The sequence below is a fragment of the Lepidochelys kempii genome, chromosome 7 (assembly GCF_965140265.1).
Source record: "Lepidochelys kempii isolate rLepKem1 chromosome 7, rLepKem1.hap2, whole genome shotgun sequence".
Lineage (NCBI taxonomy): Eukaryota > Metazoa > Chordata > Testudines > Cheloniidae > Lepidochelys > Lepidochelys kempii.
Genome location: NC_133262.1, coordinates 28,515,823 through 28,541,379, shown reverse-complemented (window position 1 = coordinate 28,541,379; position 25,557 = coordinate 28,515,823). Strand labels below are relative to the sequence as shown.

At 40.1% G+C, this 25,557-nt stretch overlaps 1 protein-coding gene across 10 annotated transcripts in view; it reads left to right on the top strand.

The window, feature by feature from the left end:
• Positions 1-411: 411 nt before the first annotated feature.
• Positions 412-25,557, top strand: part of CACNA1D (calcium voltage-gated channel subunit alpha1 D) — a 324,483-nt gene continuing 299,337 nt past the window's right edge. For 7 of the 10 annotated variants that reach the window (XM_073351550.1, XM_073351555.1, XM_073351551.1 and 4 more), the window contains exons 1-3: positions 412-718; positions 2,940-3,258; positions 6,426-6,531. In XM_073351550.1, the coding sequence (XP_073207651.1) occupies positions 631-718; positions 2,940-3,258; positions 6,426-6,531 (513 nt within the window). In that variant the 5' untranslated portion in view covers positions 412-630. Of the gene's footprint in view, positions 719-1,242; positions 1,350-2,939; positions 3,259-6,425; positions 6,532-25,557 lie in introns of those variants that run through there. The other 3 variants (XM_073351554.1, XM_073351556.1, XM_073351557.1) reach the window with 2 other exon arrangements.

Sequence of the window (25,557 nt, the reverse complement as noted above, 5' to 3'; positions counted from 1 at the left end):
TGTGGGGCAGGGTGTGAGTTTAGCTGAGGGAGTGAGTGTGTGGGGCAGGGCCAGGGAATGGTTGGTGTGAATGTGTGGGGCAGGGCCCCAGGTTTAGCTGAGGGAGGGAGTGTGTGGGGCAGGCCTGGGGTATGGTTGGAGGGGTGGAGGGCAGGTCTCCGGTATGTGAGGGAAGTGAGAGGCTGTGGCTAGTAAATAGCAGGGACACGAGGGGCTGCAGTAAGCTCCCCCCCACACACACACCGGCGGTGCTGCACCGAGCCGGGCAGCGAAGGGTTAACGAGGCTGGCGGGGGGTTCCATTTGCGGAGGCTGCGGGGCGGCGGCAGCGAGGGAGTTAACCCTGTGGCGGCGGCGGGGGAGCGCAGCAGCGGGGCCGAGCCGCCGCCGGGTTGCTAGGGATGGAGAGATCCCGTGTCACCCGGATGTGAGTGTCATGTTGGCCCCAACTCCAAGGGATTTGGCAGCAGCGGCAGCGGCAGCAGCAGAGGAGCAGCCCCTCGCCTCTCATTAGTCGCTGCCATGGGGGTCGGATAGTGGGGGGCGCAGGGGGCAGCACACGCCTGGCGTGGGGGTGGGGTGGGAGCGTCTCTGCTTTTATTCCGTTTACACCGGGCAGAAAGTGATAATAATGCACCCCCACCCCCACCGCCAGCAGGAGCAGGAGCACCCAGAAGGTAAGAGCCCGGTGCAGCCGGCCAGGGCAGCAGCATGCCCCGGTGAGGGGGTGACTGCGGGCTGTGGGAGGGGGGATTGGGGGTGGGGCGGTGTAGGGCATGGGGAAGGTTAGGGCCCCAGGGGGCTTTGGGAGGGAGAAGGGATGCGAGTGGGGGATTAAGGCTGGGAATAGGGCTAAAGATAGATATAGACGGAAGGGGATAGCAGGGATTTAGGAAGGGCACGGGGACAAAAGACAAGGAAGAGGGGTAGGGATGCTGCCCTCGGTGTGTGACCAACATGGGAGCGGGTTTAATTAATGTGTACACGCTTCTCTTTTGCCCTGAGGCCATTACAATCAGCTGGTGGGGCTGCGAGCGAGAGGTGTGTGTGTGTGTGTCTGTCGCTCCCCGCGTGTGGACAGACCTGGCTGGAAATGCAGCTTCCCAGGGCTGGCTGGGGGGCGGGTGTATTTGGTGCGTGGGCAGGGGCAGGTGAGGGGTTGTTGCCGGGCGGGCTTTCGGTGCGATGCGTTCAGCCCCCCCCCCGCCCCCCCAGGCGCCGCTGCCGGCCGCGCACGGAGAGAGACGGCACATGGGGCTCGTGTGTGCTAATCTCCCTTGCCGACAGGCTCAGGCGCTGCGGCTGCCCCCCGGGCTGGGTCGAAATGATTCGCCCCTCCTGAAATTAACAGTAAGTTTGGGCTTGTGTGGCCGTGCTGGAGGGCAGGAGCTCCCCCGGGGAACCCTGACGCTCGGGCTTTGTTTCATTGTCAAAGCTTGATTTAAAGGCAGATGGAGGGTGGCTGATCTGTGCCGAGTCCCGTCGCACGGCATCCCAGAAAGGGAGGCGGGGGGGGGGGAGCACGTGGGGCCGTTGGAAAACGAAAGAATTATTTGGAAAATGAGTCAGGTGAAACGGCCAGTGTCAAACTGTGACCTGAGGCAGCAGGCGCTCGCTCTCTCTCTCTCTCTCTCTCTCTCTCTCGTGTAACCTAGCAATGGACCCAGCTGTTGATGTGCCGAGTGTCACATCTCTGTGGGAGATCCACGTGGGCAGCAGGAGATATTGTAGGCTACATCCAGGAGTGACCTCTTCCCAGCTGCCAGCCTAGGGAGCCATTTTAATATTACCCCTTCTCCTCCCCCTACACACACACACACACACACACACACAAAGTTGGGCAAGGAGAGAAGCAGTAGCAGCTGAGGCCCGGTTCTATCCGCATCTCCATCGTACCCACACGCTCACAGGGCAGGTTTTTTACTGCCTCGTTGAGGTTGCGTGGGTGGGTGGGTAGGGGGTGGTGTTGGTTTTGCAAATGGAACTTATATCTGTTTTACCTCAGGTGAACGATCAGGGGATAATATTTCCATCTCCTGCCCTGGCAGATCTGCCTGAGTGTCATTCTCTCCCCTAATTTCCAGCACATATCCTGTCCTAACCCTCCATCTTTTCCCCCCTCAGATATCTTCAAGTTTTGAGTTTACTGGGGCCTTCTTACAGGTGCCATTGGTACTAGACTCTGCTGCTTCAGCTGGGAAGCTTGCAAGACAAATATCCCTGCTCTGTAGGGCTGTTTTGCCTTCTTTGTTGACCACCTAGATGAGATTATTTCAATGGTTTATTATTTTGAATTTATAGTTTATTTTCCCCTTAAAAGGTTTTGGAGGTTTTTCAGTATGGCAGTTTACAATGTGGGGGATACTGATGTTTTTGGAAGTGTTTATCATCAAAGGCTATTGAATTTTAATTGGAGGGAAGTGTCCAGGGAAGTTTCCTTTTTTAAGAATGCAGAAAGGTGAAGGATTTAACTTATTGACAAGAATATTTCTAATTTGATAAATAATTCACAATATTCTGAACTATTAGACTTTGTTTTGCCCAAAATGGGGGAGGGGGGAATAGTGAATACTGTGCTGTTTTAACAAACTCACACACACACACACACACAAGATAGGATTTGTTAGATATAAATATGATGGTGTGCAAGCTGTCATCCAATTTGGAAAACTCCAATACAGTGCTTCAAGTGGAGGAGTCAAGATGAACAGTGTTTCGGTGTCAGCACATATCTTGACAGTCCTATTTAACTGACATTTATAATACCGATTCCTGTATCTTTCTTATGGTGGAAGGAGCCTACTATTTAATATATATCTGTGTGTGTAAAGGAAACATCAGGAGTTATTTAAATAGCTCCATCCTTTTTATTTAGAATACTATGTTTATATTTGAATGTAAAAAAACCAAAACGAAATTACTTTTTTTTTTCTTCTGCAGAGGCAAACTATGCAAGTAGTACCAGAATTCCTCTCCCTGGTGACGGACCAACTATTCAGTCAAACAGTTCAGCACCGTCCAAGCAAACTGTTCTGTCTTGGCAAGCTGCAATTGATGCTGCTAGACAAGCCAAGGCTGCCCAAACTATGAGCACTACCACAGCCCAACCCGTAGGATCTCTGTCCCAAAGAAAACGCCAGCAATATGCCAAGAGCAAAAAACAGGGTAATACATCTAACAGTCGGCCACCCCGTGCCCTTTTCTGTTTATCCCTCAATAACCCAATACGAAGAGCCTGCATTAGTCTAGTAGAATGGAAGTATCCTTTTGATGCAATTTTGTTTTTACCATCTGTTCTTTCAATATTCCAGATATGTCAGAGAGATTGTCTAGGACAGGACAAAAAAGCAATGAGGCCTTGGAACAGGAGCAGAACAGTATTTAAGTTCTTCTGTTGTAAAGTTACATGGTATTGGATTTGGAGTTACATTTAGTATTTTATTTGTAATAAATAGCAATCTCACAGTCTACATTTTTAAAAATATGAAATTAATTTTCATATACATATGTGTGTAGGTAAAAAAAGTCACTGGTTTAAACAATGTTTTGTAATGTTTTATGTTTCAGGTTTTGTTTTGCAGTTAATAAATTGTATATTAAAATAATAGCCTTCCTGGCAGTGGAAGCATTTTTAACTGTTGGGGAGATAACGCATGTTGATGCACTTATATGTACATGTGTAACCCATTGATGTTAATGGTGTTTACATACTTAAATCCCTGCTCATCAAAATGAGACTATATCCCTTAATCTGTCATCATTACACGCAATTTCATTTCCCTAATTAAAATAAATATATGAAACATAAATGTACAGAGAAAAGCAAGGTAGCAGGTGGTATGTTCCCCAGCTATTTTGCCCCAGGAAAAAACACTCTCAAATAATTTTCTCCCTAGAGAATATTCTGGACATGCTCTTGTAAAAGATAGTTATATGGTTACATATTTATATATTTTAAAATTAAATAAATTTCTTATTCACTTTGCCCCAGGCTGACTGATGCATCCAGTGATCCAGGTAGCCCCTTCCTTCCTCACCTGCCATGTGGAATTTTTACTTCTCTGTTGAAATCAAGATAACATCTCCTATTCCACCTCCTCCACTCCTCCACACACTTTCCTTTGCTTCACATCCCTTCATCAAATCCCCAGGTTGCAACCGTTATCATTCTGATGAAGGGAGACTTGATGGGACAAAACCTGTCAATGCTTCTTTCTAATTGGCAGATAAATAACTGCTTGAGTAATATGAAGTATTTCCTCCCCACAGGCTATTGCCCTATAGCTCTCCCAAACCTGTTTGCCCAAGGAACAAGAAGTCAAGTCTAGATCTTCCACATGGCAATTTCCTACATTACTGCTAGGCCCAGTGAGCCTGCTGCAGAAGTCCTTTCAAAATAATGCTTACCGAATGGAGAAGTAGGGAGACATTAGGAGCCAAGCTGCAGATTCACTCTGAGTACATACAAGTAGTCTGCAGTACATGATTCATCTGAACTTTTAAGACATATCGACAGCCAAAACACATATTTGGATATGTTCCCTATATAGTCATAGATGAGAGAGCAGAATTGCTAGCATATATTCCCAATGGCTTATATGTTTTGTTTTGTTTTTTCTTGGTTCAGTGGTGATGGGTTTGGGCTGGGATTTAAAAACTTCTTTTGAAGAGTTGATAGTATGTATTTTCATAAATCTCAAGTAACATTTTGAAACAGACAATATCATTTTGGTGGGAGTCCTGGGAAGGGGATGTAAAATTTTGGCCTGTCAACCTAGATAATTTCCCTTTAATAGCAAATGACTGTGCTAGCAAGTAGATTGTTAAATGCCAAAATAAATGTGTTACTTCAAAGAGACCCTCCAGCATGAGAGCTGTTAATGTAAAGCATTTGGCAATGGCCAGTGCTACTCTCTTTTATAAAGATGTTCTTTTGAGTTATTTTTTAAACATAATTTAATTACAAGTTAGATTTAGTGGGCCAAATTCTTCTCTCATTTACACTGGTATAAAGTGAGAGAAACTCCAAAGAGTTGGTCTCTCTCAGGCTGTTAAATACTTCTGGATTCAGAATAGAATAACTGAGAGCAGAATTTGGGCGCAGTAGCACTACATCATAAAACAAAGTTGTAATTTACTAAAATGCAAATTGATATAATCTACTCATTTCAGCTAGCAGGAAAATGCAGATTTAGATAGATGTATGTTCCTACTTTGTATGTTGAGATCTATTGTACATAAAAGAGCAACCATTGATCTTAATGGGAGTTGCAAACATAAAGTCTGTTATTGAGGATGGATTAATTTTCTCCTGTGAAGAGAGCCAGCAAAATAGGGCTTAAGTGGTTTTAAGGTATGCCTAGTCCTTGTGCTGGCTCTCTCCATAGCATTGAATATCATCCGCTGAGATTATGCCTCCAAGGCAATTAAGACCATTTTCAGTATAGTGCCTGTGATGCACATACAAAATACCCATAGATAGAAATCAATGAGAGTTGTGCATGGAATTGAGGGTAGTATATGTCTCTAAATAAATATAAGTGAAATATCCTGCTTCTCTTCCCAAATTCAGTGCCCAGGCAGGGTAAATGAGCTGAGTGTGGATGAACTTCAAAAGCTTTTTTATTTCTGGGGGAAGAGGAATCATGTTCCCAGTGGGAATGGAATTGGCTACCTGTTATTGCTATTTCAGCCCTTGGACAAGGATAGTGGCTGCAATTCCTGCATATCCTCTACATGGTAGTTTATAGCCACTTGGTCTATGTAAATTCTAGAGCAAGTGACCATGTCCCTATTCCTGGCTCTGCTTATCTAAACCCTTATCTCCAGGCCCTGACTCTGGCAGACCTGATACAGAAGGCAGCAGTTACAGACGTGAGACAGGTGCAGAACCTTCCTGCATACTCACGCTGCAGCTTTCCAGCCCTCACGCTGCAAAACTGCTGAAGTTCTGTTTCACTGGGACCTTCCTTGTCCCCTACTACAATCTTCACTCTGTGTGGTTTGTTCTTCCTTTGATACACACATGTAATTTCCATTAAGGTTAATTGGAGGTGTGTGTGCATAGATTTGTAAGTATACCATATAATCCAATGGCCAACTTATTCATTTAATATTGTGTGATGAGATTTACGTCTCAGAATTTAACATAAAATACTGTGTGGCAGAAGGAATGTAGCTATGCTCCTTGTCATAAAAGAAAAGAGGGCATTTCAATGTCATTGTGATCGAAAACAATAGGGTATGGTGATATAATTGATGCTGAGGAGGAATTGGTTGTCAGTCATCACTCAAAAGATTGTAGTGAAAAAATCAGACTTATTTTAAAAATAAAATGTGAGTGCAAGATATAGAAATCAAAAGCAGAATGAGACTGGAGTAGTGTATACATTCAAAATCCATATATTCCTTAACAAGATTTTTCAGACCATTTGACATATTTATACTACTGGCTATTTTTGCCAATTGTGTGGCCTTAGCTGTTTACATCCCATTCCCAGAAGATGATTCTAATTCAACTAATCATAACTTGGTAAGTATTCTTTGATTTTCTTTCTATATTTATGTTGGTTTATTATATACTTTGACAATTAACTGCTAATATTAGGGAGCAGTTGTCAGTATGGATAGTAGCTTTAGTTAGAAAAAATGGCATTTAGTGATACTCTGAAACAAAATGTCTTTGAAATATTTCACTGCTTTGGTTGTCAATTTCAGTGTGTGTTCTGTAGTATCTGCTGTAAAAAGAATTGACAAAAATTATAAATTTTTGGGACAATATATGTTGACGATAATGTTGGATATAAAAGAATGTAATTTAATTTGTCTGTTACTGTTGTTTAGATTAAAATTACTTTGCTGTTTTTTTGCTCTTTAGTTTTCTGAAATCAGTCCTGTTGAAGTCATACTGTGCTTTCTGGTATATTAATCTCATGTGTTTTCAGATTTTAATGCTAAATTCTTAATCATATTTTAGGGTCTATATTAGTTGAGGTTTTTCTTTATATTAAACTAGTCCAAGACAAGAATTTATACAATGAGTGTTGTTGTATAGTTGTTATATAATTAGATCACTGCCTTCATGTAAAAGATGAAATGTTGTAAGGGGGAGGTGTTGCTTTAATGAAGACAAATCTAAAGGAAGGTTTATGTACTTTAAAGCTGAGTTTTAAAAAGAGACTGCTGTTGCTATAACAGAGATTTCTAACCTGGGTTGCAATGTGCAGAGTGTATCATGTACAGCAGAGCATATCTAGGATCAATTTTTTTTTACTACAGTTGTGTTTTATTGTTCGTCATAAATATATATCAATAATTTTTAAATTGCAATGTAATTGCAAGAATATATTTTATAATAGTATTTGTAATACATATTGTATCCAGTATTAATATTGGATTGCTTCCATTGTTTATATTGAATAATAACTTTAACACTAATGATACATTTAAAAAGCTGGAAGAGTTCATAGGCCTTGACTGTGCAGTCTTTGCACACTCAAAATCCTCATGGGAGATTTGGGTGTGTAAAAAAACCCAAACAAATGAACAAAAAAACCCCCAACCAAACAATAGAAACAACACAGGATTGGACCCAAACTAGTAAACAGATAATGTGGGATTATTTTTGTATGGAATATTTGGGTTAATGCGTAACCTTACATGAATGAAGACATTTGTTCAGGTTACAATTTGTAACCTTGTTTATTTTACTATAGATGATAATTCGTATACATTGACTCATTTTGTGCATTCTTTGTTTACCAAGAGTACAAGATTAAACAAATATAGACAATAAAAACACTGGCAAAAGGCAGACTAATTCAGGTCAATGTAAAGAACAATTTATGCAGCTGAATATCTGAGCCAATCAACAATCTGTCTTTTCTCTGAGAAATTCAGGGCAGAAATCTCCATAGTTGTCAATCCATCAGAAAGTCTCTGTTAATAACTAATTTCATAAAGCATCACATGAAAGCGTAAAATATTTGTGTGTCAGAGGCTAATAGTTTTATAAAATTTGGTGGGTTTTTAAGCAATAGTTCTTACAAAAGCTGAACTCATATCTTTCTGACCTAATTTTATAATGTGTTAACATTTAGGATTAAAGTGTGTGCTTATTCCTTTCTTGCTTTGTAGCTTTTTGAACTCATATAGCCATATTGTTTTAAGTAGAAATAAATTATAGTCTTTTATCCAGAGATTCATATTCATTTTTTAGCATTTTAGAGAGGCTTTTTTTGGACTCCTTTCATATACATCAACAAATTCTACATCTTGATCACTCTCCTATTCACATTCTGCTCTGTTATATTGGTGTAAATTCTGAGCAACTCTAGAGCAGAATTTAATCTAGAGTTTTCATTTTGGCAGCATTTTTTTGATACCAGGTCAGAGTAAGTCAGGTGAAAGGGAAGGCACATATTTTATCTGTATTATATATATGATCAAATAAAATAAATAGATTGGAATCAAACTGGATTGGCTGTTTCTATGGTGGTAGCTGTACATCATGAAATGGACGGACATGTCTTTTTCTGTGGAATCCTGCATCTATTGACTCGTCTGCCCAGTATAGCCCGATTTCTCCTCTAAATGTGGGTGGAGGGAAAGTACAGGAGCTGCACATAGGTATCTTCCTGAAAATCCTCTAGGCTCACACGAGAACCTGTCATGAAGGGTGGCTATTGCCTGGCAGCCCCTTGGACCCTGGACTCATTGATGTGAGATAGAGGGAGTTCTGTGGTATTATGGAAGAAGTAGAGCTTATGTTATAGAACTGTTATTGCCCCCTTCTTCCACTATGTCTGAGTTCCACCAGCTTCTGTTCCTCTTTACTCGTGTTAGTCTGATACTCCAGTAGAAGCTGTGTTTGGTCAGTGGCTGTCCTAATATCTCATATGCTTTCAGATTATCTATAAACTTTAAATTTATAAATGCAGTTAAAAATAAAATAATTACATGCATCACTAAACAAAAAAAACATTCATTTAAAATGTAAGGAAATTGTAAAGGCGGAAATTTTATAGCTCTACATTAGTATAACATTTTAAAATAGAGAACTGGGTTGTCAGCTGGTGTAAGTCACTGTAGCTCTATTGAGTAAAATGCATTGACACCAGCTCAGAATTTGGGCCATAATTGTTACATTTGCAAAATTTATATACATAAAAATGTAAGCATATCAAACATATGCTTATGGTTATGAAGTTGAAAACCTAGATAGGGCCCTGGAAAGAGGGAGCACTGGTCGAGGATGGGGGAAACAGAGGTGGGGCAGTGGTCAATGGGGAACTGGAAAAGGAGTCTGTCCCAGATGAACAGTTGGGCCTTGAGAGGATCTCCCATCCTGCACATCTTAGGAGGTACTCAGGAGAGGTGTTTTTCTCCTGCAAATGTTGGGAAATCTGCAGCAGAGCCTTCTATCCAGTTTAGACGTACAGAATAGACATTCTGTAATAGAAGAGCTCCCTTCCTGTGGCTTCCCAAGACCAGGTTGGGTGGTCCAGGAGACAAATTCTGAGAGTAAATGCTTGCTTATAGCTCAATCAGTGAAGTATTAGATCACATAACTGGCTGAGCCACTGGTGAATCCCTTTGAGGAAGAATACTTTTTCAGTCCTCTACTGCTGACTTAACTTGCAAAAATATATTGTGCAACTCATTCTCCAATGAAAACAGTCAACACAATCAATTATACATCACAATATTCATTATAAAATACATTTTATGACAAATTAATTTGATTACAAATATATGAAACATCACAGGGCAAATAGAAATGGATATGACTAACAGTATTAATGGCTCAAATATATGCACATTAATAAACTTAAAAAATAGCTCATGTCTTAGATTTTGAGACTCAAGTGAGTCAATTTTCAACTCTCAAACTTAAGGAAGTTATTTTCTAGAGGGATTTGCACCATTTTTATTGTAACAATGCAGTAATTTAAGAAAAATGTAATATGGACAAGGCCTAGGGATGAGAGGCCTAAGGTTGTTCATTATCTGTGCACGTTCAGTTACTTGCGTCTGTGGAGGCAGCCATCAAAGGTGTCCGTGGTAGTGGTTATGGTTTTTGTGATTATAGCCATCTGTCTACTGTGAAATAAATGGTAAAGAACTAAACACATTTAGTAAATCAAAAGGAAGAAGGGAAAGTTGTGTAGTGTTAGTGGCTCTAAGCCCAGCACACTCCTCTCCTTGCTGTTGGGAAAGGATAGCTCAGGTTTCTTCCTCCTTACACTGTGGGGGAGTCCAATCTTATGTATCTGCTTGGTTGATAGATGTCTAGTAAACATAAATTCCATTCCATAAATGGCTACTGTGATGAGTTCAGTGTGCTCCTCTGTGTGTATTGCTCTCTTTATCCTCTCTTTTTCTTGTCTCCTGAGTGAGAAAAAGGAGGCTTTTGTGCTCTCTTCTCTTTCCCTAGCTATAGGGATGGGGAAGGCAGTGTGACCATCTTCTTCCACTAGGGTTCTCTTGATGGAACTTCCTCTCCCTTTAGATATTGGTACTCCACTGCCTAGTAGGCTGGGAGGACATAGAAGAAAGAAACCCATTGCTCCCTTCAGGCAAAACAGGCAGTGGAAAATTAAATTGTCAGGTAGGGCTGTGCTTGGCTGCTCACCAATTTGACAGTCTTGCATTGAGCAGGTGCATGCATATTTGAGCCTTTTCGAAATTTTTTTCCTTTGATGTATGCCAGTGGGAGAAGTCTCCTCTACCTGAATGGAGCAATGTGCTCATGCTTGTCTGAACTGCCTGAAATGTATTGCAGACCATTCTTACAATGACAAATGATGTTCTTGAAAACTAGTTATTGAACCAAGTCATGAAGTCTTTGTTCTGTTTTCAAGTAATCCTAACTCAATGAAAACTCCCACTGACTGAGCAGAAACTGAAAACCTAACATTCAGTTTGGGCTCAGTTCTTCTTCCAGTTGATACAAGAAATCCCTATTGACTTCTGTGGGAATCATTACTATCCCGTAGCAGGAGCACTGGGATGGAATATTTGAGCATAACCTCACTACTTCATTCAGACTTTAAAGTGATTTCTTTCTCCTTCCCTCTGGTATTTCAGGTGCTTTGAGTCTTCCAAGTGCGTGAATCAGTTCTTCTTTTAGCACTGTCTCCTGTCAGTGTCTGCTATGAGGCACTGTTTCTGGCCAGATGGATTTCCTCCCTGTATCTTTCTTTTGTTTTTTCCTTTTCTCTTCTCTTTTCAGTTTTGCTGCCCTTCTGTTATGTTATTTCCCTTCATGTCTCTTTCTTTGTGCTTACCAGCTCAGTTCTTCTCTTCTTGATATCTGTTGTCTCTGCCCTTTCACTCTCCTCTATTTTTCCTCTTTTTCCCCTTTGTTTGCCTTCTCCTCCTGTCTTCCTTGCTCTACCTCATCCCTTCCCACTCAGTTTCTCTCCTTTTCTTTCCTCCTTCACACCACCCCACTGCATCATTTCCTTTTCTCCCTTCCTGCTTACTCCTGCTTTGTCTTCTCTCCCCATGTTGCATTCCCCTTGTGGTATGGGAACTTTCCTTATCTTGCTTGGGTAGTGCTTCTCTCTGATTAGTGTGCTCTGCTTCTCACTCTGAAATGTGCAGGCAGGCTGGTGTAAATAAGTCTGCATTTTTGCCACTATGCAGGGATTCCTATGAGGCTCTTCTTGTTCTCTTTCCTAGGAATAAAATAGGAATAATAAACATGAACATGTACTGAACCAATCAATACTACGTACAAGGAATCTGGACTTTGCTTATGCTGGGCTGGATGGCCCTTCCTGTGTTTAAACCCCACACATAGTTTTATTGGTGGGATTGCTGTCTCCAGGGAATAGGCAGTGAGGCCCAGTCAAGAATCTCAAGGATTGTTAGGACTTCACATGGATTATAGCAGATAACCAGGTGGTAGAGCCATCTGCACAGAGGCCCCCGTACCAGTTCATTAACTCGGTGTCCCTGGCAGTTCTGGCTACAGTTGCCTTTGGGGATCCCCTTAAAAGGAAGGGGCTCTACAGGAAAGATCATGCCTCCCCAGTCTGTGTTGCTTTTTTGGGAGAATCCCCATTAGGATTGAAGAAAGGACAGCATACATGCCCTGTCTTGCAGTGCTCTTGGCACAGCCAGCCATACCCCCAGCCTGCTCATCCCTACCACCCTAACAGGGCTGGAGGAGCCAGAGTGGATGATGCTGCCCATGGAAATGGCTCAGTTGCCTTCCTATTGTTTGTGTGAGAGGAAGGAGATCCCCTCCTTGGGCAGATCTAGGAAGCACAGTCAGTCCCCCATAGGCAAGCCCATTCCACTAGTGTGATGTAGAAATGTCAACTACACAGTACATTCCAGGGCATTGTTTTGGAATGCAAAAGACTACACTCTGTAGACCTAATCAGACTTGTGACAAAGAGGTGTCAGGCTCCATAGCCATATCTCATTAGTAATCTCACGAGTCATTCAATCACCAGGCCACATGATAAATTAATACACCCATTGAAAAATACATTTATCTTGAACCAGTTTATTGAAATCCTATATACACAATGAACTTCTAATAAAAGCCTGAAACTAATCAGTATATACCATTATTAATTTTTAAAGCATTCTTGTAAAAAAGGCCTATGAAGATGCATTTGTTTAATGGCTACAGTTTTCTCTGTTGTTTTTAAGAATTGTACACCACATATTTATTCTCTTTGCTATATTTGTCCTTTTGGTTGAAAGGTCTCTGTGCTCAACCCCATCCTCATCCGCTTGTGCTCCAGATCATATACATTTTAAATCTTTTTGTTTCAGGATGTCCTACATTCAGATTCTCAGTTCATTCACACTCTTTAGAGTTAGTGCAATCTATAGCATAAAAGCCAGACAACTAACTAGTATGCAGGAAAGGCAAGGATTGGATTCTACTGGAAATAATATCAGCTACTTAGCAAACAGATAAACATGTCAGAGAAATTAAAACTTTATTTATTGCATCTAATCCTTCAGTAACTTTTTAGCCAAAGTGTAAAATACAGGTAGTGTAGTTGTTCACTGATGCTCTTTTTAATAAAGAAAAATCTCAATATGTTTCAGTTGAAAAAGCATTCAAAATATAAGATATAATTGTACCTGATATGCCACCTGAATTTCAGGAGGCATATCAATGACAATTAAAGGAAGTGAAAATATATTTATAGCTTACTGAATGAGTACACAGAAGGGTCTGAGAGAAAGTCAGTAGTTTAATTTTGAAATCAAATGATGGGAAATGTCTTTTTTTCCCTTTCAAAACAAGCTTAACATCAAGTAGGCTTTGAAATCTCTCCTCCTTACTTTTCGTGTGTGTGCTCAAGATAGTTTTGTTAAGTTTTTTGTTGCAGTTGTCTTTTCAGTACAACGATTACTTTGTCATCTTTTCTGACATAAGCAAAACATGCAATAGCTGTTTGACTGCCAGAACAACCTGACTTCCTTTTCTAAAAGCAATGGGGAAAATGCCATTTGATAGCTATAAACGGGGACAATATGCATCAGCAAGTAACCTTTTGAAAAGCTGTAAGAACTCTTCAGTAGGAAGCATTTCTGCAAGGGGACTATTTTAAAAAAATGTAATTGTACTTGGGCCTATCTTTGTCTTTAAATTTCAGATATTATAACAAGGGCAGAGAGGGTTATTCAACAACATTTATATGCTTATTATTCTGAATTGCCTTCTCTTTTGTCTGTTTAGATCAAGGTTTATAAAATCCCACAAAAGCTGGTTCTCCACATCCCTGTACCTCTTGTAGTAATTTACACTGCCACAAAAAGATGAAAATTCTGAATTGGTAACATTTTACAGCCACTCTTGCAACTTTGCACCACTGTGGTTGCATAAAGCAAATGGAAGTCTAGCTTAACGGGCTCCTTGCTCCTTCTGTGAAAAGAGAATCCCCAGGTGACACGGAGTCAGCATAATGTCTCTATGCTATCTCCATCCTCAGCCTCTGGAAAAGGGAATGTGTGACTGGGATGCCTTTATCACCTGTCAATTTCCATCTGCTGGAATAGTCTCTTGGTCTTGTGGGCAGCTGGGATTAATTTAGATCATCCTCAGGGTTACTCTGTCAGGGACTAGACTTGCTCTCAGATAGGAAAAAGAGAAAGGGAGAAGAGGTTTAAAATCACTTTTACCATGGCTCTACTTCATCTGTGTCAAACATGTATTGATGACAGTTGAGGAACTAGCTCTCTTAGAATAGGTGTAAATGACTATGCAAGGTACAGGTCAGTGGATTATTGGGCCCACAAGCTACATTACAGGATGCAATATAAACACAACATCATCCTGTTCTTTGGGGAAAGCTTCTCTGTTATCCAGTTCATAGAGTACTACTTACTCCTTCTGTTTGAAAAGAAATGTATTTTCTTTATTCAAACTTGCAGCTTATTCCTCTGAGAAATCTCTGCTAATAAAAATAAATTCAAGTGTGGCTGACCTATTGAAGAAACATGTTAGCTACTTTTTCAGTGGCATGATCAGTGGGAAAGTATTGTAATGAACAATGTTGACATTAAGTTGTGATTAAGGTTCAAAGTGAAAACCTAAGAATAGTGGGGGAAATTCACACCTTTCTTATGCATTACTGAAACAGCAGGGGTGCAAAGTTTGATGTGCACATAGTTTAATGTAAAATATATGTAACCCAAGATTATCAAATCATTTTACAGAGCATATGCAAACAATGCAATTTGTCAATTTACCAGCCAATGTTAATGCAGGTAAACCTCACATAAACACTAGTTCATATCTGCTTTACTCCCTGAGAAAACAGTGATTTCAATTGCTGCATAAACAAAATGTTCTTAAACTGTGGTTCTGAAGCAATTTCCCACCCCACAAGTTTTTGTAAACTAGAGAATTCTACCACATTCCCATTTGCCTATGATTGGATTGCAATTTATTCAGTATGGGGCTACTCTGTAAAACCTCTCCAAAACTTCAGTTGGTGCCCAACTTGGCTATCTATTTGTTGAAGAATGTTTCTTGCAAGGAGCATGTTACACTTAAGTTCAGTGATCAGCACTAGATTGAAATATTTTCCAGGTGCAACAGAGAGTGCCATCTCTATTAAAGGCTTGTATAGTTGGTATCCAGGGTGGGATTTTCATAAGCATTCAGTATTGGTCTAACTCTGCTCCCACTGAATTCAATGGAAGTTTTTCCAATGACTTCTAGGAGATCAGAGTTAAGTGAGTGATGAGTTTTTCTGAAAATCCTACCCCATGTTACCTCAGAGATTCATTATATGATAATGACGTAGTTGAGGTTGCTTAATTTATTTAATGTCACATAGTGCCCACATCAACCGTGCTTAGGTCCTGTGCATTTATTATTAAAAATATAAAAATTGTCAGCTCAAAACTCACAAACAGTTCTACCCTTCACCTAATCTAAGGCAAACTAACCAAAACAAATTTTTAAAAAAATCAGAATAGAAACAAAAACACAGTAATATTGAACTCAAAGATGACTGAGCCTAAAAGCTTTGCAGCATCAGCTGAAATTCAGGCTGCTTGGGCTCCGATGGACAGTCAAGGAAAGCAAGTGTAACACTGACAGACCCTGGTTGTCATCGAACCTGGGGCCTCTGGAGCTTAGTGCATGAGCCTCTACCACATGAGCCAAAAGCAGACTGCCTTTTAGCTAATGCTGTAGAGCAGACTCATTTAGCTATCTCTGAGTGATCTCAGTGCCACTAGATGTGCCAGAACACAATACCTAGGAGGTGTGTGGGTTACACAAGCTCCAAATGTGAGTACTTTCAGCTGAGAATGCCTTGCCACTGACTTCCTAAACTAAAGCAATGTAGCTAGCTTCAGATACCAACAGTGGAAACGACCTCAACTCTTGGGGCATGAAATAAAAAAGGAAGAGGTTTCACAACAATTGAGGTTCAGGCCAGATAGTGTTTTAAAGATTGCCACTAATGCCTTGAATTGCACCTGGAACTGAATAGGAAGTCAGCTAGTGCATTGTACAGATCACAGGTGTCTTGTTTTCAGGGTAACTTATCCCACCCAGAAGACAGGTTCCTGGATTCTGCACCAGATAAGGCTTGAGGAGGCTTCCCAAGAGTAGAACCAAATAGAGTGTGTTGTAGTAATCTAGCCTGGATGATCTAATTGATGTGTAACCCTTCTGCCCATCAGATTTAGCAGCAACAAGGGTTCAGTATCTAGGGGTTCCATTCCAATAACACAATGCAAAACTGGCTCGAGCCTCCTCCCAGTGACCTGGGACAAATATACAGCACCCCCGCTAGGCGCCTCTAAGAGGCAATACTTCCCCTCTCACAAGCACAGAGTCTGAGTGTAGCAAAAGCCTTTTAATAACAGAGAGAAACAATGTGACATTATGTTGGGGAAACACCACCAACAGGATTCATAACACAACCCATGAGCCAAAACCCACCCCAAGCAAATTGGGCCATGTCATTTCCCTTTGGTTCTTGAGTCCAGCAACACAAAAGTCACCCAAAGTCCCAAAAGTCCAACACCCAAAAGTCTCTGTCCCTAGTCACTGCAGCCCCAGAGTTTGAAAGTTTATCTGCAGAGTTTTACCTCCCAACCTGGGTGGAAATGCAGGGGGTTAAGGGGAACCTTACGTGGTCCGAAGCCAACTGCCCAACCTCTTCGTGCGGCTCCGCTCCACCCCACGAATTGCTAGCCACTCCACTTCTCCAGCTGTCCTGCAAACTGCTCCAGCCGTCCCATCAGCGCCCATTAGCCGCTTATTTAACTAGCTAAAGAAAGAGGGAAATATTTCCTCTATCCAATAGATAACTTTGAACAAGGGTAGTTAAAGAACACCATGGAGTAGTGCAATGGGAGAATGGCTGGTCCAGTGGGTATGGAGCTAGCTTGGGACTTGAGGGTTCAATTCCTTGCTTTTGCTATAGTCTTCCTATGTGACCTTGGGCAAGTCACTTAGCCTTTCCCCCATTTGTAATATGGGGATAATAGTATTTCCCTACCTCTGAGAGGTGGTGTGAGGATAAACACATTAAAGATCTTGATGTGCTCAGATACCACAGTAATGGGACCATGTAAGTATCTTAGATAGATGTACAGTATGAGCTCTTTAAACTTAACAGACTGCTTCTGATATTGCTCTTAGTAAGAAGGGTTTGGCTGGTTGGGTGCTGCACCCCACAAATTCAGCATTCAGTGCATTATCAGAGGCTTCATTTCAGCTTTTCAGGATGCAAAATGTTTTGGCAGCAAATTTTGGTGAAGTGAAAATGACTGGTAGTGGCAATATAAAAACAGAAGGAACAGCCACAGTTCCCATAGTGACCCAGCAACAACAGTGACATCTAGGTAAACAGCAGCAGGCAAGTAAATTTGAGGGGAATTAGTGTTAGAAGTCTCAGAAGACACAGTCAGCTTACATACGGTGTTTACTCTGTATTTGAAATGTTAATCCAGTACTTGCTACTCTGCAGGATGAAAGCCCCAGAATGTGTAGTGGGGAGTTTAACCACTTGCCTAGACAGGCGCTATGCCCAGGAAGCCAGAACAGACATCTTTGGACACTGGCAGTCAACATTCCATTCAGCAGAAACTGGCATTTCAGTTAACAAAAATAGCATGTTGTTTTGGGTGTTTGCAAATATGCTCAAGCGAACTATCCAGCTGGTTGGGAATGGTACCACAGAAGGCTGTTTCAGCAAGACCACATGACACACAGATGACAATGGGTATTTATAGAAGCCCTTGTGGCAATAATACTATTGATCTGACAAAATCATTTTACGTATGTATTAGGTTACTTTATTCTCATAACAAATACAATCTCAAACAGATGAGTGTGATTTCAAGTCATTGGTTCTTACTCATAGGAACATAAGAGTGGCCATACTGCGTCAGATCAATGGTCCATCTAGTCCAGAACCCTGTCTCTGAGAGTGGCCAGTGCCAGGTGCTTCAGAGGGAATGAACAGAACTGAGTAATATCGTGCAATCCATCCCTTGTCGTCTAGTCTCAGGTTCTGGGGGTCTCGGACAGCAGAACTCCCCACAAGCAGCAGTTTTGCTTGTTGAAGCTCTGTTAACAGTGTTTCTCTCCCCAGTGGGATTTTCAGAGGAGAGACTCCCCTTGAAAGCAACCAACTCTTCAGAACCTTGCCAGCCTTAGGAAATCATTTGAGAACTTGCTGAGTGGAGCTTTCTGACAGATCTTAGGTTGTGGCAGTAGTCCTGAAGATCACTGTACTGGATGGTCCATACAGTGGTGATGTAATTGTGTCTCCTTGCAGGAATTCATGGGATGGCTGAACAGGCCAAACCCTAGTTACCAGTGGAACTTCAGGGATTCCCAAAACAGGATTAGATCAGTCAGCCAAACATACACATGACTAACCAAAAGCACAGTCAGTTTTGCCTGAATAAGGCATTTGTCTTAGTAAAGACTGAATAATATCTTAGACCCTGATTTAGCATTTTGTGATGCATGGATCGTGGACTACTCCAGTCAGACTCAACATGGTTGTAGCAGTCTGTCTATGTACTACACAGTGCAGGTTCCAAACCTAAATAGCATTTGGACATGTGTGAATAGCTGGGGGAATGAAAGATTCATTATCATCTACTTTTTCCAAGATTAAGGGTAGGCCTGAGATTATGAGCAGATTCCATCCATGTCTGTTTTGAGCTGCCATTTGAGCCTGGTGAGGTGTCATCTGGGAAGTATTATATACTGTGTTATACCACTGTCTCCTTGGATGTCCACAGCTTCTCTCTTCAAGCACTCTTCCATAGAGAACAATTGTAGACAATCGGTGTAGGGTCATTGTATCAACATGGGCAAACCATTGCAGTTGACGCCTTTTGATGATTCTAGTCACATACTGCACTTTCAGTCTTCTATGGAAGTTGTCATTTCTTCGCCTTTTTAGCCTTGTCATACCTAGAATATGATGCAGGCACCTCAGTTCAAATGTTTGCAGCTTTTGCTCCAGATGCTTTGTCAGTCCCAAGTTTCAGAATCATAAAGTAATGTGAGTACAATGGGCATTATATATAATCTGATTTTAGCTCTCATGAACATTGATTTAAGGTTCCAAATACTGTATTTTTATTCAGACCTGCAAGCATTCTTTTGGCAGTACTTATTGATGTCATCGTAGATCACAGTGGAGCTCAATACTGACACATAAATGTCTAAGTCTAAGGGTTAGGTGCTGAAGTACCTTTGTGGATCTGGGCCATAGTCTCATATTTGTGTTCCTAATTGAAAAGGAGGTCAGCATACTACTATGAAGGCCATTCCTCTTCACATGCAAGTGTCCTGAGTCTCTGTTTCCCTGTATCTTCTCTCATCATATATACTTGTGCAAAATATGTGTAAAAACACTATTGCAGGCTGTGGGATGAGTGGAGAATTCACACTTAGGAATGTTTTACACCCACTTTGCACAGATGTTAATGACAGCACCCAATCTGCAAGACAATGGAGAATCAGTCCCCAGGTGTTCCAGTCATGGAATAAATAGGGTATTGTGTCTGCTGACTTCAGTTCATGTCCTTTATTAAGAATTTAATGCAAAAACTCTGCATACCCACTATATTTTAATCACTCAGATGACCTTGTTAGTCTAGTGTGGATCTGAATATTAAGGAGCATAGTACCTAGCATCTTTTTTGGCCAAATTTTTAAACATAAAATATATCTGATCCACACTGTTAATGAGGCAGTTTCAGAAGGCAACAGAAAGAGCACAACAGCTAGGAAGGCTAATAGAGACTGAGTTTGGAAGAGCAACTACAGAGAAACACTAGTTTTGATGTTCTTAAATGTATCTTGCTTTAAGAGATAATCACGGAAGGTCACTTGCAAATTAGCTGCCATGGGATGAACTTAATCCATTTTTGAAGCAAAGATATATCTGTCTTGGGTTGTTCTGCCTTGAATGTACTTTGTTGAGTTCCAAGACAATATATTGCATAAAGATTAACAGGTGATTCGAATGGCCTGTCACTAGCTGGTGTGTTGTGAATGAAGCAGATCTTTTGTAGGGTTAAATAATATGTGATGCAGGCACTTTAGATTTGCTTTTTCTAGACTTTATGCAAGAGATGAGGAAACAAAATATGAATGTTAGTAGATGGCCTCTGGGCAGATTAGTCTCTAGGAACAAGTTAAGAAAATGATAGGTGTTAGGTTGGTCTGAGGAGATATGGGAGGACATGAATGATAAAGAGATGGATTAAGGCATCTCTATCTTCCCTTAAAGACTCTTATACAATAGTTGTTTTAATGGTTAAATAAGTGGCAGTTTCTGAAGGTTGCTAAGGATGCAGCAACTGTCTTCATAAAGCATCTGCAAATGCGTACAAATGTGTTTAATGCTAAGGAATACTATTACAAATGCAATAAACATAGTCTATTTTGTGTATGTGTGTCTGTGCACTTTGAAAAACTCTCTCTATTTAGCCTATATAGATGGTTTCTTGGGGCAAGGTGGTGATGCTGAAGAATTGGTCAGTGGCCCATGCATCAGAAGCCATTTGCATGACCAATGCAGCATACTTTATGGATGGCAAGATTTTGCTTTTACAAATGCTAATCTAAATTCCCTCTCTTTATTTTTTAAAAATACAGTAACTTTGTCTCTGTTTGCATGTTGTACCTTGCAAAAGTAGTAACTGTGAAAAGTGCTCTTGATTGTGTCTCCAATTTTGCTTTTACAGCAGAATAGGGCAGATTTAGTACTCAGAGTCAAAAGGAATTTGAATTCCCTTCAATAAGGAACAATTATGTTTTATATTTTGACAATTCATTGCTTGGATTTGGGTTTTTTATATATTTTCCAAGATTAATATTTAAAAATTTAAGCTGTAGCTATAAATTGAGGAGGAGTGAGAAACAGACAGTCATGTGTGTCCAAGTGCATGCTAGAGGATAATATGGATAAAACTGAGTTATTAGACTAGATAATCAGGGGTTATAGAGATGTATGGAACATTTTTCAGTATAAACTCTTTCCTTACACACCCAGAAAAAAAAGAAAGAAAAAAGAAAGGAAAAAAAAAAAGAAATGGTCTAAATCCATAAAAATATTTTTTAACTAAAGAGGTGAAGATAGTAAAAAAAATAAGTTGTGTGTGGCCATTTTACAGAACGTATATGAAAATATAAATTTCTGTATTTTTGTCTTGATTTTCTATCATTATGAAATTTCAAACAATTGATAAGGGACAAGGTCTGGCCCTTGATTATCCAGGAGTAAGGGTTATGTTAGCCATTAACTACTACATCAAGCAGCTCTGACAGGGTGTGTAATCTTCAACAGGTTGGTCCAGGTCCTCATTGAAATGTACTCTCCCCATTCTAGGTGTCACTTTGCTTCTTTCATCTCTCTGTCCTGTGCTAAGGTCAGGAAGGCTACCAAGCCCTAAGTCTTCTGTGACCTCCCTCACCTTTGGAGGTATCATGGAGGGATGGGGAGAGAGAGCCAGGAGTGGAGTTTTTGAACTGGAGTCCCCCTCCCTCCAAAATACCCCTGTTATCTGTTGAGGAGTGGTGAGGTGTGGCTTGCCTTGTTGGAGTGTGTGTGTGTGTATTTTTCTCTGTATGGGTTCTGTCCCTCACCCAATTGACTATCCTAAAATTTCCTAAGGTGAGTATGGCCTCTTGGTTGGCCCAGTCTGTTATCACTCAGTTAAGGAGATCTGTCTGGTCTCTCCACTGCAAAGTCAGGGAGGCAGTGTGCCTATTTCACATCTTTGCTAAGTCATTTCCCAGGGCCAGTGGAGAAGCTGTGTACTCCCTTTGGGTAGGAGTTAGCATGTTTTGGGCTCACATTTGCCTTGAGTAGGAGTTTCCTCCTCATTGAACAAATAGTGCTCAGTTTGTCAGACAGCTCCAGCTGGGATTAGCACTGAGTAGGGAGCAGGACTCAGGGTTGGCCCTAAAACTGCAGCTATACTTATGTTGTAAATGATATGAAACCTTCTGAATATGTGGAGAAGGAGCAACCAAAAGGGACACTTCAGGGTGCAAGACTTGCTTTCTTATCCTGCTTCCTCCAAAATCTGTGGGATTATATTCCATGGGTTTACTGTATGCAAATCACAGAGGTGAGTCATTCAGGGCAGAATTTAGGTGGCTGTAGGCCATGTGTTTAGGATAGACACTCTGTGGACCAGTAACACTGCAAAGCCGCTCTCAGTCTAATTTGCTCCTGTGCCTGACACATGTTATGTATTTTGGGGTGCAGTGAGTGGAAGAAACCCAATATTGAACATTAATTTGATCATATGCATTTTTAGGTTTATGTGAAATATTTTTTACTAAAAATGAAAAAGTGAGAGTCTTATGCATGCGTATTGATTTTTGGAGTGATGTAAAATAATTCAAAGGGCTTAGTCTGTTTTGAAGCACATTCTCTTTTGAAGGGGTCAAGGTTCTGTATGTGTATTCACATTGCAGATGAAGATGCATTTGTCAAAAGAGGCTTTCAGAATCTTTAGCATTTTAACAATGTATCAGCTTATCAGTGATTTAAAATTTCTCAACGCTTCACAAGAAATGCGTTTTTACAGCCTTGTCAGCTCAGAAGTGAAGAGCAAATTCCATAAAATGTGTGAAGAAATATTAAAGAATGTCAAAGTGTGACGTACAAAAAATAGCTCTTGAACTGAAAATTGTGTCTGAAATTAAACAGATCGACCATCCTCACAGTAAAATGCTAATTAACCTTTACATATTTGTAGTGCCTTACATGTAAGCTCCTAACTCCCACACAGCTCCTGAAGAGTTTGACGAATCCTCATTAGTGTGGTCCAATGCTTTATAGATTGTAATGAAGTAAGTGTCACAACACCCTCCAAAATGGAGCAGGATATAGATGTCTGAAGAATTCTTACCCTTTTTAAGGCAGGCCAAAAATATGAATGTAGTATCTTGAACTTGGCTTTCTCAAAAATTAATTCTGTAATTCAACTGCTTTTCTTGTTTTCATATTCCTAAAATAAGCCTATTGGCATTTAATTTTTGACTTTGCCTTTTTGTAGAGTTGGTGACTAGCATACTTTGTTCCTTCCAGTTCTTTATTTCCATCTTCAGTATGAATCCATCTTAGCTTCTAGGACCTTATATTAACGGTATTAGTACATACATTAATTTAAAAACTTTTTTAAAAATATCAAGATTGACACAATGTCACCCAAAACTAAAGACTTACCCCCTTCCTCTTGAAAAACTTCATTCTTTCCTTTCTCACTCACTGCAAAAGGCTGGGAGAATAGATAAGCCTTGCAGCGTGCCCTAAATATCAACAAATTCAGCCTCTGGCAGATAAAAGGAGAAAAACTTTCTGTGTTGAGAGCTGCTTACCAAGAATGCCTGGCTGCAACTCCTAGAAAAACGGATTCAGGCACTGTCAAGCTGAACATTCTGGTTGATCTCAAGTGACTAGCTATAATACAAAGAGAGAGGGGTTTGGAATGGTACAGAGGAACTAATCCATAAATGGTTTAATAAATCAAAACCAACCCTTAATTTTCTCCTGGATCTGAATGGAAACCATTGCTCCCAGTGGAAAGCACTGCTAAGCAAGAATTAAATTCACCCTTGTGCAGAAGGCCACCACAAGGCCAACGCATTTCTTAAGTCCCAGATCAGCCTTTAAAATAGGGCTTAGGTGTTGCATTAGCTTTGTACTGGAGCTCTGCACAAAGATGAATTTAGTCCTGTGTAAGTAGCGATATGATCAAGAGTTCATCAGTTGTATATTACTTTTTTGTAATATGCTAGTTAAATGTTTCATGTCTCCCTCTAGTGGTGATCTACACAGATAATTGAAGGTTACTACTGCTACCCACTAATCAAATTACTGCTTTAGTGTAAGTCATAGTGGTCTGTACTTTGGAAATAAAGGTCCCAAGGACTATCCGCATTGATAACAATGCATTATACTGACTATACAAAAAAAGTTGGGTTAGAAAATCTGAATGATTTCAGTTTTCTGGAGTACTACTGAACTCTAGTTTATTAAACTGAATCTTTTTGCTGCCATACTTGCTCTGGGGATCCCAACCTATTTATTATGACTTGGTTTTGATGATAAAGTTGTGTTCATACTTCAACTTGTAAAGTAGAGCCAAATGCTTGCTAAATGTGTTCTTAAACTGTCTGCCAAAATGGTTGAACGTTGAAACATTTTGTTCTTTTTGGATAACACATATTTTTCTTCTGCTATTAATAGAATTAGATTTTTAAAAGTTTTCAATCGTGAAAACTATGGGCTTGATCTGAAACCCATTGAAGTCAATGGAAAGATTCCCACTGATTTCATCATTCAAAAAAGTTGGGTTACAAAATCTGTATGATTTCAGTCTTGGGGAGTACTATTGAACTCTAGTTTATTAAACTGAATCTTTTTGGTGCCATACTGGCTCTGGAGATCCCAACCTATTTATTATGACTTGGTTTTGATGATAAAGTTGTGTTCATACTTCAACTTGTAAAGTAGAGCCGAATGCTTGCTAAATGTGTTCTTAAACTGTCTGCCAAAATGGCTGAACTTTGAAACATTTTGTTCTTTTTGAATAACACATATTTTTCTTCTGATATTAATAGAATTAGATTTTTAAAAGTTTTCAGTCATGAAAACTTTGGGCTTGATCCAATACCCATTGAAGTCAATGGAAAGATTTCCATTGATTTCATTAGTAGTTGATTAAGATGTATAAGCCATCAGTAGGTGTGATAATGTAACACTGGGTTGAGAAATTGATACCTGCATCTTTTGAACCATGTACGTATCAAGTAGAGTATAAAGGATTAGTTCATTATTTTAGTTCAGAGCCATAACACATAATTTGATACATCTAGCAACCATAGTAAAGAAACCAAGACTACATATAGTTTGCAATGCATCACTTGCAATAATTGTAAGAAAATTAGAGGAGTGTTTTGGCATTCTCTGTTCAAAGGACTAAATCTGGTTTATGTTTTGCTGTCCTAATTGGACATAGTGACTTGAGACCTTTTCAGCTTGGACACACACACACTTTCAAAAGGGTAGAATCAAGTGCTAGATGTTAGTTATGTTATTTTAAACTGTTTACCTCAGCTTAAAAGAGAGCATTGTGTTTGTACTGAGCTGTTGCTTTGTAGTCTGCTTGCAACATTGTTTTTAGGGAAACTCTAAAAGTAGTCATGACTCTAAAAAGGGCAAAAAAGTTATTTTTAAAAATACTTTGAGAAATTTAAACTCTGTAATTAGTAGGTGAAGCTAAGTGTCAAGATTTTTCTTTTAATTCTGATGGTTTGCTAAAGTGAATTTGGTGTTGCTGGAAGCAATACAGGAATGATAAACTTCACTGTTAAATAAAAACCTTGCTTTATACAAATGTATTTTAACTATATATGAATAACCATACAAAATATTCGTCTACAGAAATTACATATAAAATGATGTTGTCAAGTACTTTAGGCCTAAAATGCAATGTCTAAAATCTTGTCAGTGGTTGTTGTTCTATTTTTATTATTTTGGAAATCATATAATTTAAAAGTGAACAGTTG